Source organism: Trachemys scripta, chromosome 12 (genome assembly GCF_013100865.1).
Source record: "Trachemys scripta elegans isolate TJP31775 chromosome 12, CAS_Tse_1.0, whole genome shotgun sequence".
Lineage (NCBI taxonomy): Eukaryota > Metazoa > Chordata > Testudines > Emydidae > Trachemys > Trachemys scripta.
The window spans coordinates 8,457,195-8,473,097 of record NC_048309.1 but is presented as its reverse complement, the minus strand read 5'-3'; the positions used below and the strand labels follow the sequence as shown (position 1 = coordinate 8,473,097).

Sequence of the window (15,903 nt, the reverse complement as noted above, 5' to 3'; positions counted from 1 at the left end):
ATTATTAAGGTTGCCCAATAGCTCCCATTAGAAGACCCTGTTTTCAGTTGCTTATAACTTTGCCAAGTCTGAGAGGCTGACATTTTCCATGCTGGATGTCTGCCTCAGGCTAAATTTGTTTGGAAAATTTCAGCCAAAACAGTTCAGCCATTTCTGAGAAAAAGGTTTGGGAAAAATACATTGTTTTGCCAATGTTAAAAATGTGGGGTGGGTGGGCTGGGATTTGTTTTCTTTTTTGTGGGGTGTTTTTTTTTTAATAGTTGTAGCGCCCCCATGCTTTGGAGAAGGGACTTGAAATTTGGCAGAGGACTGGCCTTTATAAGAGGGATGTGCCTTTTGTTATCCCCGTGAAAATCTGTCCAAATTTGGCCACATTATAAATCTCTGAAAAATTGCAGTTTGCACATGCATATGGACTTCTTGGCTATTAGAAGCTAAATTCCTATCAGATTCCATCTGCACTGGGCCCTGGGACTGGGCAGGACTTTCCCTGCAATGTCAGCTCTGGGCTGCTACGGTCTGTGCCCTGTCCAGGTCCATATACCTGAACTGAGAGCAGGAAGCCTATCTCTCCTGTGCTCTCAGTAACCTACAGTTGAGCCCAGGCAATGTGGAGGAGGAAGCTACCTGCTTGAAATGCAGAGGGAACAAGAGCTGGACCTGGGCGGGGAAGCAGATTGGGACAAGGAGCCCAAAGGACAGGAGGGCAGAAACTGGAAATGGGAGTTGGGGTGGGGTGGAAGATTGGGACTGGCTGGGCAAGGAGACTCAGACTGAGAGCTGGGGGCAGAGAGAAGGGGGTGGGATGTCGGGGGGGAGGGAGATAGATCCAATGAGGAGCTAGGGTTTGGAGAGAGAACTGGAACTGGCAGGGCAAAGAGACTTGAACAAAAATGCAGGGAGTGAAGGGATGACAATGAGATTGGCTAGGAAGGGGGATTGGGACTGGGAGCCAGCGAGGATGGGGAATGTGGGCAGAAGGGAGGCAACTGAAGGCCCGGCTTGGAGGAAGAGACAGATCAGATGAGAAACTGGGAGGAAAGGAACTGGCACTGGCTGGGGACGATGGGGTTAAACGAGGATATACTGGGCGAGGAGATTAGGATTGGGAGGAGAAGTTTGAGGAGTGGAGACTCAGACTGGCTAGGTGAGGAGAATGGGACTAGGATGAGAAACCAGGGGTGGAAAAGAGCTGGGACAAGGACAGGTTGGAGAGGATGAGGCAGAAGGGGTTATGCCTGCTACAGCACAGTCCCTTCCAGAACCTGGAATGGAACAGTAGATCCCAGACTCTCACTTTCTTCTGCTGTCAGCAAATATCCATGAAACTCACTGGCAAAGTGATGGAATGTTGAGAGTTTTTTCAGTTTGCTTTTTTGAAAACCTAGGAAATTACACATAAAATCCTACATTAAAAAATAATTAATGCTGCAAAGTCAAGCACTTAGACGTTAGGAAATGCCTGAATTAAAGTTGCCTGTGCAACCTTACGTCACACCCCACCCCTGTGTGTATGTGTTGTGGTTGTTTTTTAATTACATGATCACCAACTATTTTCCCACAGGACCCCTGCCTCATTCACTGCACAAGATGGACCTGCATGCTCTGTGGATGCATTGGGGTTTTGTAGAGAAGAAAATTGTCTCGTGGTTAAGACAGTTGAATTCTAGCCTGGAGAACTGGATTTTATCTGTCTCAGCCACAGAGTTCCTATGTAATGCTGGGCAAGTCACCTAAACCAAACGTTTCACAGGTGGACTCTAATTGTGCATTACTCACTTTCTGGGCACCCAACTTGAGACCCTAATTTTTTTTTGCAGAAGTATTGAGCACTTGCAGCAGCAGCTGAAGTCAATGGGAGGTGTGTTTTAAACGTGTGAAGTGCTATATAATGCTAAGTCCTCTGAAAAAACAGGTCCTAGCAGCTCAAATTGGGCACCCAAAATCGGTGAATACTTTTGACTTTACTCCTCTGTGATTTAGTTCTCCATATGCAAAATGTAGATAATAATACCCCCTCCTTTCACGAGGGTGTTGTGAAAATACATTCATTAATATTTGTGAAGCACTCAAGCTATACTGACAACTGCCATAGAAAAGCCTCTGATGAAATTAATAATTCTGTCTTCAGAGAAAGGTTTGAACAAGGAGGAGAAAAAAATTATTCAATAGCTGCTCATTAATTGACCACTATCAGTCCTGTTCGCTGACAGAGACAGAGGTCCTGTGGTGGAAATATTATGTGATCATGTAATTAAAGACTGTGATAATGCAGACACACAAGGGGGCTAAATTAAGGTTGCACAGGCAACCTTAATTCTGGAATTTCCTGTCTTTTGAGTAGGAGTACTTGTGGCACCTTAGAGACTAACAAATTTAAGGTGCCACAAGTACTCCTGTTCTTTTTGCGGATACAGACTAACACGGCTGCTACTCTGAAACCTGTCTTTTGAGTGTTTGACTTTGCAATCTTAAATAATGTTCTTTTATTGTGTTTGTGTATGTGTGTAATATATCATATGAATACACATACATCTCTTTCTCATGCACACATATATATAATAAAAGAAATACATGAGGAATCAGATTCTGCCTGAGACATATTCTCATTCAAGATGTTACATATTTCTGGGCTATTGCTCCTGCTGTTGGCTAATCAATATGTAGCATTTTCAGTGACATGAAGATGGAAAGTGTTAGCCCAGTGTGAAGAATTGAGAACTGGAGGAACAAACCACGATGAGGTTTGTCCCGTCACATGTGATTAATGCTCACCCATTGCATACCCATTTGCCATCCATACGCTCAGATAAACCATATGGTACCCCAGAGACATACAGAAATGAAATAAAGTTTGAGGTTAATATCAATAGTAGCGGATTATTCCGTTTACACGCAGCTATTATACTGAAAACTGGATTGACCTCCGTTCAGGCAGGGTAGTGCAGTTTACATAGCTTGCCATCCCGGTGGGTATGCAGCCCTGGGCAAGGGCAGACAGCGTTTGCACCATTGGGTTTCTTCACAGAGGGTCAGCTCGAAGTCGAAGTCAGGGCTCTATAAGAGTCTCCCTGATGGATGCTGTCCAGGGAATGTGCTGTATTAAGTCTGTGTAGGGCTGAAATGGCCCTGACTGCTATGGAATTCTTTAGCAATGGGAAGATTAGCACAAGCACTTCAGTCAGATACAGAGCCCATATTTCACCATTTTTCCCCCTATGGAATTTTCTCCACTGGCCTCAGTGTTTCTATGGTTTGAATTCGGGCCTAGCATTCCCTTTGCATACCTAAAACAAGCAAAGCCAGATTCTCTGCTAAGCCAGGAGACTGAGAGGGCTGTCAGGAAGCCAGTTGCATCCCTCTGATTCTCTGACCAACCTCAGGTGCAGATTGGAGGCTGTTCTAACTTGATCCTCAAGGGACCATCTACCACCTGGGGATTACCAGAGTGTATCGCAGTCCAGCCACTCCCCCTGCCCACCTCTCTCTGCCCCTGAACAACTCCCTCCAGCCCCAGTGCACCCCTCTGCTGGGGAGGGGGGCCACAGGGAGAGAGGCATAAGAACCAGCTACACCAGTCTGCATCTGCTGAGGACTCCCTCGTTCCAGGGGAGGCTTAGGATTTGGCAGTCGGTCTCCACTCCCTTTGTGCAAAGGGTGTGGAACACAGTACAGAATCAGTAAATTCTCAGCACAGTGGAAGAAATATTAGAGAGATCTGATAGTGGCCTCTAGTGTCAGCACTGATAGCGGATCAAGTCTGATCATTGTCACATTCTGAAGGCATCCTCTCCAGCCCAGGCTAAGGAAGTTTTGGCTACAATATTGAGCCATGTAGGGAAGAAGGTTCTAAAAGGGATGCTCAGGAATTCTTGGCAAGGGCTCGAAGGATGAGAGAGAACAGACAGATTTGAACTGGTTCCCTTGGAACCAAGAGCCAGGCCACAACTCTGAATTCATTAACAAATCTCTGCTTCCCGTAGCATATCAATGTAGTGTCTTCTGCTTTATGGGCCCCGTCCCACAACATATCTTCATCTGATGAGCTACAGCCCACAGAACGGTGGGTTGAATGTGTATAAATAATTTTTTTTAGTTTGATATATTTAGCAAAAGGCAAGTGCAGAGGAAAATGAAGTATTAATGAATATGAATTAAGGAGACTAGAAGGAGAGTTCGGAGCTGGAAACACATTAGCTGAACAGTTCCAAGGCTTCAAATAGTGTTGAAGTAAGAAGTTTTAATGTGCCTCCTTTTTTGAAAGCAGCATAAGTCCCTGCGCCAGTGCTGGTGGGTGTTCTGGGTATCAGTCTGTGTGAGTTCCTTTTATTTATTAAGTAAGTGTTGGACCTGCCTGTCAAGAAATCATTTAGTAATGGGAGCCCTGCACAAGCACGTCAGTCAAACACAGATTCCAATATTTTACCTTTTGCCATTTTTCCTCCGTGGAATTTGTTTTTTCCCTTGTGGCCATTAGCCTCAGACCAGCCTTTCCATGGTTTGAATTCAGCCCTGGCATTCCTGTTTCTCACATGGAACATAGGGGACAGACCCTCAGCTGGTGCAAATCAGTAATACTCTACTGAAGTCATTAGAGTTTCGCCAGTTTACACCGGCTGAGACGCTAGCACTCAGCCTCTAGAGCCAGTCAATAGTCATCACATTAGAAGACATATTAGAGGGAATTAATATACTTCTAAATTAATAAATTACGGCAAAGCGTGTTTTAATGGGCAGAGGTGTGATCCTGCATAACTCAAGCCTCCCTGGCGTATGATTAGAAGCTACCCTCATAATAATTACAAGGGACGGTATAGAGATTATTATTACTCTGCAGTTCAATCAGTTCTGCCAGGTAAAGCTTTTTTATTCCCTCTCGCTTCTAAGAGACGCTCTCCTTTTCTGTATGTTGAAATGAGATCTACAGCCACCCACTGGCAAAACGTACCTTTGGAAATATGTGAGTAACCGTAAAGCATCATGCGCGACCAGCTTTCAAAGGCGCCAGTGGGAGCCAGGATGATTTACCGAACCAGCGTTAGTACCTTGCGACCCAACCTTCACATACAATCTTACTTGAGAGGAAACTAGGAACGCTACAGGCTCAGGAGTCCACTGAGTCTGACCCAGTTACTTAGCCAGCAGCTTTAAATGCTAATAACTCTGTTAAGTACCTGTCTAATTCCTTTGAACATGGCTACGCTTGTTGCTTTTATAGCTGCCCTTGGTGGGAGCGGTTGCTGAAATCTGAATGCTACGGTAGGCCAGGTCTATGCTACGAACGTCTAGTAGCATAGTTCTGTCGGACAGGGGTGGGAGGAGGTGTGATCCCTGACTGACAGAGCTGTGCCCGCAGAAACCCCTAGTGTAGACACAGTTATACCAGCAAAACTGCACTTTTGCTGGTATAGATTATTTTGCTCGGGGGGACTGGAGTCAGCTATGGTGACAAAAGTTGCATCCACACTAGGAGCACCTTGTCAGTATAGTATACTGGGCAGGAGCGGCGGAAGCATCTTAAAAGTGGGGCGGGGGACAGAGGCACCCGAACCGTGGCCCTGCGCCACCCTCAGGCGCCACCACTTCTTCCTCTCCCCACCCTCACACCACCCATTCCCCCCGACGCCCCGCCCCTGCACCACTCCTCCTCAAGGCCCTACTCCCATGCCGCTTCTTACCCCTAAGACTCTGCCCCCCACTCGCTCCTTTCTGCCCTCTTCCCCCCCCCTCGTCACTTGCCCTTATCGCTGGTAAAAAGTGGGGGGGCAGGGCCCCCTCTGTTCCAGCGCCCCGATACTGGGTTAGTTAAACACTGGCAAACTACTGCTAGTGTAGATTTGGCCCTAAAGTCAGTCTCCTTCCCTTCTGGAAAATACTTAGCACCTGACCAAAACGTAGAGAAAATCTTTCCTGGTCTTTCTGATTTTTTTATCCTTTTTCTTACTTCCCAGAAATCTAAGGGCCAAATTCTGACCTCATTTTCACAGGTGTGAATCTGGAGTAACTTTGTTTGCTGAAGTGGTTATTACTTTGGATTTACACCTTGGCAGCTGACAGCAGAACCTGGCCCTACACCCAGAAATTAGATTACACAGTGACCTATGGTATTGACCCCATTCTAAATCTTCCAGATTTCCACCAGCGGTGGGATTTATTCTTCACCTGGGGTTATCTTGTGTGCTTGTTTGTTGTAGGCTGTCGATTACGAAATGAACAGGGCTTTCATGCTGACCGTGATGGTGTCAAACCAAGCTCCACTAGCAAGCGGAATCCAGATGTCCTTCCAGTCTACAGCAGGAGTCACCATTTCAGTCACGGATATCAATGAGGCACCCTATTTTCCAACGAACCACAAGTTGATCAGGCTGGAGGAAGGGGTGCCCATGGGGACGGCATTGACAACATTTTCCGCTGTGGATCCCGATCGCTTCATGCAGCAAGCAGTAAGGTGGGAAACCCGATGGACAAAGGAGGGAGTATAAAATCAAGAGCAAAAGTTAGGATATAGAAGGCTGGGGGCATGCATCAGTCAGAACAATCAAAGCAACAGTTTGCGCCAATCAGAATCTACTGCATAGACTATCCAAATTATAATACCTGGCACTTCTCTAACACCCTCCATCCAAAGCTCTCAACACACTTAGCAGCCGTTCATATTCAGACCATACCAATGGGTGAGATTCTGAATGGGGCTATTTGTGAAGTAAGACACTGTCAGACCCCGCATCACATAAGTGAATCTCAGAAGGGGTCTAATTCTGAGCAATGCTGAGAGCCTTGACACACCCCCACTGAAATCAATCATCATTTGGGGAGCTACGTCCCTTTATCAGTATAAAACATATTTATTATTCCTCAGATCAAGGCCCTGCCATACTAGGTACATATGCATGATCATAGACAGTCCCTGCCCCAAAGAGCTTACAGTCTAAATGGACAAGACACACAAAGGGTAGGTGGAAAGAAGTAATATTATTCCAATTTACAGGTGTCACAGAAGGATTTAAGGGCTAGATTTCCAAAGGTATTTAGACACTTAAAGATGCAGATAGGCAGGATTTTCAAAAGCACTTATCTGCATCTTTGGGTGCCTAACTACCTTTGAAAATCCAGCCCTAAGTGACTTGCCCAATGTCACAAAGAAAACGTGGCAAAGCTGGGAACCAAATCTACTTTTCCAGAGTCCCATTCTAGTGAATGAATCACAAGACCATCCTTCATCCCTCTTTCAGGAGCACCTGGGCACCTTCCAGATGCATGTTCAAATTCCACTGAACTTTATGGGGCTGACTTTTAAAATGGTTAGGCTTGAATCATGCAGCTACCGCGGCCAGTGGTGGGCAACCTGCGGCCAATCAAGGTAATCTGATTGTGGGCCGCGAGACATTTTGCTGATGTTGACCATCCGCAGGCACAGCCCCCCGCAGTTCCCAGTGGCAGCGGTTCTCTGTTCCCGGCCAAAGGGAGCTGCGGGAAGCAGTGGGCCTCAGGGACATGCTGGCTGCTGCTTCCTGCAGCTCCCATTGGCCGGGAACAGAGAACCGCGGCCACTGGGAGCTGCGGGCGGCAGTGTCTGTGGATGGTCAACGTCTGCAAAATGTCTCGCGGCCCACAATCAGATTACCCTGATGGGCCGCATGCAGGCCGCAGGTTGCCCACCACTGCTTTGAAGGGTCTTCATTTCCCTCCCTTCCCCACTAAACCCAGTTTTGAAGTCCATAGAGGTGAACAGTTCCCATTCTGATCAAATACTCTCTCTGATCTGTGGATGTTTGGACTGTAATCCAGAATGAAAATTGCTAGTTGTAACGTTCTCCGGTTTTGGGGAGAATGACCGGCTGGGCTGAGCCATTCTTCTGACTGCCTGGCGCACACATAGGACCTTGCATGATCTTCTCTATATATCGACAGCAAGTTACTTGAGCTGTTCTTCATAGCATTCCCAGGACACACATTTCATTGAAAATTCGGATCCAGCAACACACTATTTTTAAATGTAAGTGTAGCTCTCGCTTACCTGGGTTTCATCAGGGCAGAGTGACTCCATGGCTTTGCAAGAAGCTACAAAATATTGTTAGGCTCCATTGAGACTTTCCCCCAGCAGTTTTTGTGAACAATGCAAAATGATGTTTTGGTCTGTTTTTGTCTTGTCTTCCCAGCTGGCACTGCTGAGTTAGACAGAAAAAATGCTAGAGGGTAAATATACGAAGCAGTGAAATGAATGGGAGATACATATGTGTACACTAATCTCCTAAACAGTGTTCAGTTAACTGAGAACAGGATCCAGCCACTATATCTTTGCAAGCAGCTTTTATAGTCTTTTATTAAATATAATTTTCCCAAAGGAAAGATCCGGGCTTAAGAACATCCCCAACAAGCCACAGCTTTTGTCAGTGATCATAGCCTATGTCACATCTCAAATTATCTTCTTTAGCCACAAACGAATCCATAAAGGCAGCTTTGCAGGCCGGATCACTGATCATTTTCAGCAAGGAAAGGGCACAGTGACAACAATGATATTAAAAACCAATCGCCTTAAAGCACATAGCTCCAGGCAACGTAACAGTTTCACTTGGCAAGGGCTTGTGCAGACAATGTATTGTTGTTTGAGTCCAGACTGGACTCGGGCTGCTCAATTTTCACTTTGAGTTCCAACTTCAAACACACCAGAACCTGAGAGTGAAATTCAGCCAAAGCCATGGAGTTTCACCTGCTTACGTATCAGGGGACCTTGAATTTTGCAGGATGTTGATGCAAAAACCATCAATAAGCCCAAATTGTCTCTAAAATAAGCCCAGGTGTGTTTGTTTATGTCAATCACATAAAATATGGTCCTTTCTACCGCTCCTGGACACATGAGAGATAGCAACAACCATTCATTTTAACACAAACACTAGAAAAGTAAGCCCGGTAGAAATCATGAGCAATGAAGAGAGATGTTAAAAGAAATTAAAGAGAGTGCCTCTGTTTAGAGCCATTTGGAAAAGGTTTGACTGGAATGTGCCAAGCTCTATAGAGCCAACCCTGTAGAATGCTAACAAACTTGAGCTATGATAGATTGGCAAGGGGAGTACATCGGTGCTGGGACTTCAGGTGCGGGGGGTGCTGCACGTATACAGGGTTTACAGTTTGGTTCAATGGCTCTCAGTACCCCCAACTGTAGAAATTGTTCCAGCACCCGTGGGGGAATAAATTCCACAGTTGGGGGCCCTCCAGCTGAGACTGCCTGGCCTCTGGGCCTAACCGAGCACCCCTGGGGATTGCAGAAAATGTGCCTCAGATGAAGCTGTGCTGAACCACCTGGTCCGAATTCCAAGACTACAATTCTATCAGGAACTCAGGGGATCCCTGCGTGGTTCCTGGTTTTGCCGTGAATCTTTCACCACTGAGCTAGTGAAAAAGAATGAATTTGTTTTAATACTCTTCTCAGATCTAGTACAGCCATGTTGTTTAGCTAGATATTTTAGGACCAATCATTTGCCCGTATACTGGCAGGCAATTAAGTAAGCCTCATAATACCCCTGAGATACATAGGTAAGTGTTGTTATCCCCATCTTATATATGGGCAAACTAAGGCACAGAGAAATTATGTGACTTGCCGAAGGAGATGCAGTGTCTCAGAGCCAGAGCCAGGAATAGATTTTCCAATTTCCAGTCGTGCGCACTAACTACTAAAATACACTCCCTTCTGTGATTGCCAGCAAGTGTTACTCTTGTTCTCAGGACTGTATTGACCCTATCCGCTTCCATAGGCTCTAAACATTTGTCCTGCATGCTACTAAGGTCACGGAATTTCAGCACTTCCATTGCAACTCTTTCTTCTCACAGATCCGGCTCCCCAGGAGTTCTCATCCCAAATTCCCTGCCCATCATTACAGTGTTGCTCTACTCTCCACAGCCAGTGCACAGCTGCACCGGCTAACCATGTCCTCACATACTGGCTAAACACTCTTCACCTGACCATCCATCTCCCTGTCTGAGATTCTTCTCCAGTTTCCCTACTAGGGTGACCAGATGTCCCGATTTAATAGGGACAGTCCCGATATTTGGGGCTTTTTCCTATATAGGCTCCTATTACCTCCCACCCCCTGTCCCGATTTTTCACACTTGCTATCTGGTCATCCTATTCCCTATACATGCGCACACATATACACACACACCTCCCCGCAGACACTCCAAAATGGCACACCTAAAATTGCTTCAGTTTGGCCTCATGACGAATACAGCCATGAGTTCCCATCATACACCACTGAGGTAATTGCGTCTGGTTCTAATGTAAAATATGTTGATTGGCCAGAATGATGTCAGTCTTAGGAGTACCACCTTGTAGATACGGTCCTTCCAGCGCTAATTCCTTATGGGGTGCGGGGTGGACAGGGAGGTATATCCAGTGTTTTGGAGCAATCTATATGTAGGAGGGCAGGAGTAGGAAATGGGGAAATAATCTCTCCTTTAGTCTGAGCTCTTGAGGAACAAACACATGAATGTAGTGACCATTTCGTACTCTAACAAGGGCCCTTTTATCTTTATTAGCAACTTGCTGTAGAATAGGCTTGTTGCCTGTAGCAGGAAGCTGGAGCATAAGTGGCACTTAGCAGAAGGCAGAACCTTTAATGGGAAGGAAATGGGAAAATTGAATAATTGCAGAGGTCAAAAAAATGACCAGCAATAGACCCTCAATTAGCGTTTTGTTTGTCAACAAAACCAGTTATCCAAAGCTCCTTCAAAACAGGGGTCAGGAGTCCAAAAAACCCTTATTTCAAGCCGTATTAAGGACATGTCACTGAAAAGACTGCCATGTATTTATTTCCTTTCTCTGTAGATACTCCAAGCTGTCAGATCCTGCAAACTGGCTGAACATTAATGCCACAAACGGTCAGATCACTACGGCTGCTGTCCTTGATCGAGAGTCAGTCTACATTAAGAATAATGTCTATGAGGCCACGTTCTTGGCGGCTGACAACGGTGGGCTCAAGCTTCCCATTGTTCATGCTTCAATAAGACTCTAATGTGATGCATTAACAGGAATGATGCCCTGACAGAGTTGTCAGTAGAAGTTATCTTTTTCCCAGGTTTTATGGTTAAAAATGTGAAAGTGGGACAGGAAATTGCTGGAGTAAATTAAATGTGCACAACATTCAGAGAGTGTTATTAAGGGAAAGTGAGGGCAAATGGAAAATTGATTTGGGAAGTTCTGTGTAGCAGTGTAGCCTATATCTAAGGAAATACCAAAGGGGTCTGAGCTCCATGTGCTGCAAAACACAGCAATCTTCATTATCATCCAAAATCCGCAGCTGAGAACATGTAGGAAACGTTCCATCAGGAAATCAGAAACAATTTGAGGGGACAGAGGGGATGGTATTAAAAAGAAACTGACCTGTTTTAATGTTAAGATGCTATAACTTTCTTAAAACTGTCTGTCTCATCTGATCTGATCTCTCTATCTACATTTCTAAAGTGCCCAGTCATCATCATAGTACCTAGTGTGCTTTAGTACTTAGTGACCAGTACGATGCTTCTTCCTGGGATTAGAGAGATAAGGTGTGGGAGGTAATATCTTTTATTGGGCAACTTCTGTTAATGCAAGAAACGCGCTTTCAAGCTTACACAGGGCTCTTCTTCAGGTCTGGGAAAGGTACTCAGAGCGTGACTCACAGCTAAATACAAGGTGGAACAGTTAAGGAGTTATCACGTGTTGCAAGAGACTATTCAAAATGAGGTGGACAGTTAACACCTCTAGTCATCTTCTTGAGATGTCAGGCTGAGGTCCTGAACTCTTGTAGTCATTAAAGATAGCACAGCACTTTTAATGAAATTAGTGGTGTCAACCCCGGTATCCTGACCCAATGCAAACTCAAGTGATTAAATTCTGCTGATCTTCATCTCTCCTAGTTCCAAGGAGAGGCCAGAAATAAGCAAAGATGGCTATGTTTGGAACTACACCCAGACACTGCCACATTGTTATTTAATTTATTATTCCTTTAGATTTGGAGCAGCCTTTATGGATGCCCATTCCAGCGTCTGGGGGCTAGATTCACAAAAGTATTGAGCTGTTGCAAGGATGAGCCTCACTTTTAGACGCCTAGAAAATCACAGGAACGCACTGTGATTCACAAAGCCTGATTCGGGCACCCAAGCACCCTGTACAATGAAAGGGGAAGAGATAGGTGCATTAGACTGTGATTCACAGAAGCCAGCACGCTAGGCCGGGAGCCGCCTAAGATAGACAATGGGTGATGCTGACCAGAGGAGGGTGTGCTAAGTCTACCCGTCTCCGAGAGTTAGGAGTCTAAGAGTAGGAAGGAAGTTAGTTAAACAGAAATCAAAAGGTACAGTGCCAAAAGTAAAATCCCTGCAAGCTGCATGGAAACTTTTTAAAGACACCATAATAGAGGCTCAACTTAAATGTATACCCCACATTAAAAAAAAGTAAGAGAACCAAAAAAGTGCCACCGTAGCTAAACAATAAAGTAAAAGAAGCAGTGAGAGGCAAAAAAGCATCCTTTAAAAAGTGGAAGTTAAATCCTAGTGAGGAAAATAGAAAGGAGCATAAACTCTGGCAAATGAAGTATATATAATTATAAATAAATATAATTAGGAAGGCCAAAAAAGAATTTGAAGACCAGCTAGCCAAAGACTCAAAAAGTAATGGCAAAAAATAAAGTACATCAGAAGCAGGAAGCTGCTAAACAACCAGCAGGGCCACTGGACGATCGAGGTGCTAAAGGAGCACTCAAGGATGATAAGGCCATTGCGGAGAAATGAAATGAATTCTTTGCATCAGTCTTCATGGCTGAGGCTGTGAGGGAGATTCCCAAACCTGAGCCATTCTTTTTAGGTGACAAATCTGAGGAACTGTCCCAGATTGAGGTGTCATTAGTGGAGGTTTTGGAGCAAATTGATAAACTAAACAATAGTAAGTCACCAGGACCAGATGCTTTTCACCCAAGAGTTCTGAAGGAATTCAAATGTGAAATTGCAGAACTACTAACTGTAGTTTGTAACCTATTGTTTAAATCAGCTTCTGTACCAAATGACTGGAGAATGGCTAATGTGACACCATTTTTTAAAAAGGGCTCCAGAGGTGATCCAGGCAATTACAGGCTGGTAAGCCTGACTTCAGTACTGCACAAACTGGTTAAAACTATAGTAAGACATATAGATTAACATAATTTGTTGGGGAAGAGTCAACATGGTTTTGGTAAAGACAAATCATGCCTCACCAATCTACTAGAATTTTTTAAGGGGGCCAACAAACATGTGGATAAGAGGGATCCAGTGAATATAGTGTACTTAGAATTTCAGAAGGCCTTTGACAAGGTCTCTCACCAAAGGCTTGTAAGAAAAGTAAGCTGTCATGGGATAAGAGGGAAGGTCCTCTCATGGATTGTGGACTGGTTAAAAGATATGAAACAAAGGGTAAGAATAAATGGTCAGTTTTCAGAATGGAGAGAGGTAAATAGTGTTGTCCCCCAGTGGTCTATACTGGGATCATTCCTATTCAACATATTCATAAATAATCTGGAAAAAGGGGTAAACAGTGAAGTAGCAAAATTTGCAGACAATACAAAACTACTCAAGATTGTTAAGTCCCAAGCAGACTGCAAAGAGCTACAAAAGGATCTCACAAAACTGGGTGACTGGACAACAAAATGGCAGATGAAATTCAATGTTGATAAATGCAAAGTAATGCACTTTGGAAAACATAATCCCAACTATACATATAAAATGATGGGATCTAAATTAGCTGTTACCACTCAAGAAAGAGATCTTGGAGTCATTGTGGATATTTATCTGAAATCATCCACTCAATGTTCAGCGGCAGTCAAAAAAGCGAACAGAATGTTGGGAATAATTAAGAAAGGGATAGATGATAAGACAGAAAATATCATATTGCCTCTATATAAATCCATTGTATGCCCACATCTTGAATACTGCGTGCAGATGCAGTTGCCCCATCTCAAAAAAGATGTATTGGAACTGGAAAAGGTTCAGAAAAGGACAACAAAAATTATTAGGGGTCTGGAACGGCTGCCATATGAGGAGAGATTAATAAGACTGGGACTTTTCAGCTTGGAAAAGAAACAATTAAGGGGGGATATAATAGAGGTCTATAAAATCATGACTGGTGTGGAGAAAGTAAATAAGGAAGTGTTATTTACTCTTTCTCATAACACAAGAACTAGGGGTCACCAAATGAAATTAATAGGCAGCAGATTTAAAACAAACAAAAGGAAGTATTTTTTCACACAATGCACAGTCAACCTGTGGAACTTCTTGCCAGAGGATGTTGTGAAGGCCAAGACTATAACAGGGTTCAAAAAAGAACTAGATAAGTTCATGGAGGATAGGTCCATCAATGGCTATTAGCCAAGATGGGCAGGCATGGTGTCCCTAGCCTCTGTTTGCCAGAAGCTGGAAATGGGCAACAGGGGATGGATCACTTGATGATCACCTGTTCTGTTCATTCCCTCTGGGACATCTGGCATTGTCCACTGTTGGAAGACAGGATACTGGCCTAGATGGACCTTTGGTCTGACCCAGTATGGCCGTTCTGATGTTCTGCTAGCCATGCTCTGCTGTGAACCCTCTTTGGGGTTAGGCTTCTATTTTCAAGAAGCCAGAGGGTTGGGGGTGGGGAAAGGGAAGGAGGAGCTCCCTCATAACTTTTAGCCCAGTGGTTAGGGTACTCTCCTGGGTCTCCTGCATCCTGGTTGAGTGCCCTAGTCACCAGGCTACAGGTATTTCTCTCTCTCTGCCACAAATGGTTCTGTAACCTGCTCCACTGTGGATAACCACTTAGTTATTTGGGTGAGGGAAAGAGAGAGCGCACACACATGAGCAGGACTCTGTAGCCGGTGGTTAGAGCACTCACCCAGGATGTGGGAGACCCCCCGATCCAGTCCCCCTGCTCCATTGAGTTGTTAAGTGTCCAGTGTAACAGCTTCAACAGGGAAGACAGATGGGGTCTCACCTCAGAATACCCCATAGCCCTATGGCTATGGTGCTCCCCTGAGAGATGGCAGATCCCTGTTCAAATCCTTTCTCTTCATCAGCTGGAGGGGGGACTTGAACTACGGATCACAACCTTCCAGGTGCATACCCTGGGCTAAAAGTTATGGGGGAACCCCTATCTCTGGCAGCTTTGTGTGAACTTGCCTGGGCAGATGTACCTGTGGCCTCTGACCATGCCTATCAGACTAGGCCCCACACATGAGTTAGGTGATGTATGCCTGTCTTCCTTTGGTTTGTGAATTGCTTTGGGGCTTAGGCCGGGAGATAGGTGCCGGGGTGCCTAGTGGGAGGCAGCAGAGTCAAAACATAGCTGCCTAGGGAACTTTTTACTGCAAAATCTTAGGTGGAACTTAAAACTGGAACGTAGGCACCTAAGTCTGGGGTTTAGGTGCCTAAGTACTATTGTGAATTTATGCCTAGGCACCCATCCCATGCTTTAAAATACCCAATACCAGGTTAGAATTTGTGGCTCTGATATCTCTCCGACCCCCATCAGCAGATTCACTGGGGCTGCTGAACCAAAATGATTTTGCCCTTCCTGTCCCGCCGCAGACACCCCCCTTTAAAAGTTGACTGGGAGGGAGTTCTTCAGGCTTCAGCTCCCCACCTTCTCTCTTCACTTGAGCCATTATTCAGCAACTCCATGAGCTGAAATCTGAATTAATTCCTTTATTTTGAAAAAATAATCTGTTGCTGTTCTAGTGCAGCCATCAAAATGCATATACAACACCCCCTTATTTAAAATGCTGTTTTGAGTGCTTAGGGTAAGGGCGAAAGTTTTGTCTAGGTTAATTGACTCCTTTCAAATTTCTTCCTAAGTTCCATGTGCTGTGTCATCACATACTTATCAAAGCAGGTTTGGGGTTTTTTTCCTTCCCTGAAGGAAGA

General features: G+C 44.9%; 1 protein-coding gene across 1 annotated transcript in view; it reads left to right on the top strand.

Annotated features, from left to right (window-relative positions):
- The window catches only part of CDH4 (cadherin 4), a 658,708-nt gene that overhangs the window by 617,927 nt on the left and 24,878 nt on the right, over positions 1–15,903 (top strand). The window contains exons 10-11 of the mRNA XM_034787039.1: positions 6,195–6,448; positions 10,823–10,965. Of these exons, the coding sequence (XP_034642930.1) occupies positions 6,195–6,448; positions 10,823–10,965 (397 nt within the window). The remainder of the gene's footprint in view (positions 1–6,194; positions 6,449–10,822; positions 10,966–15,903) is intronic.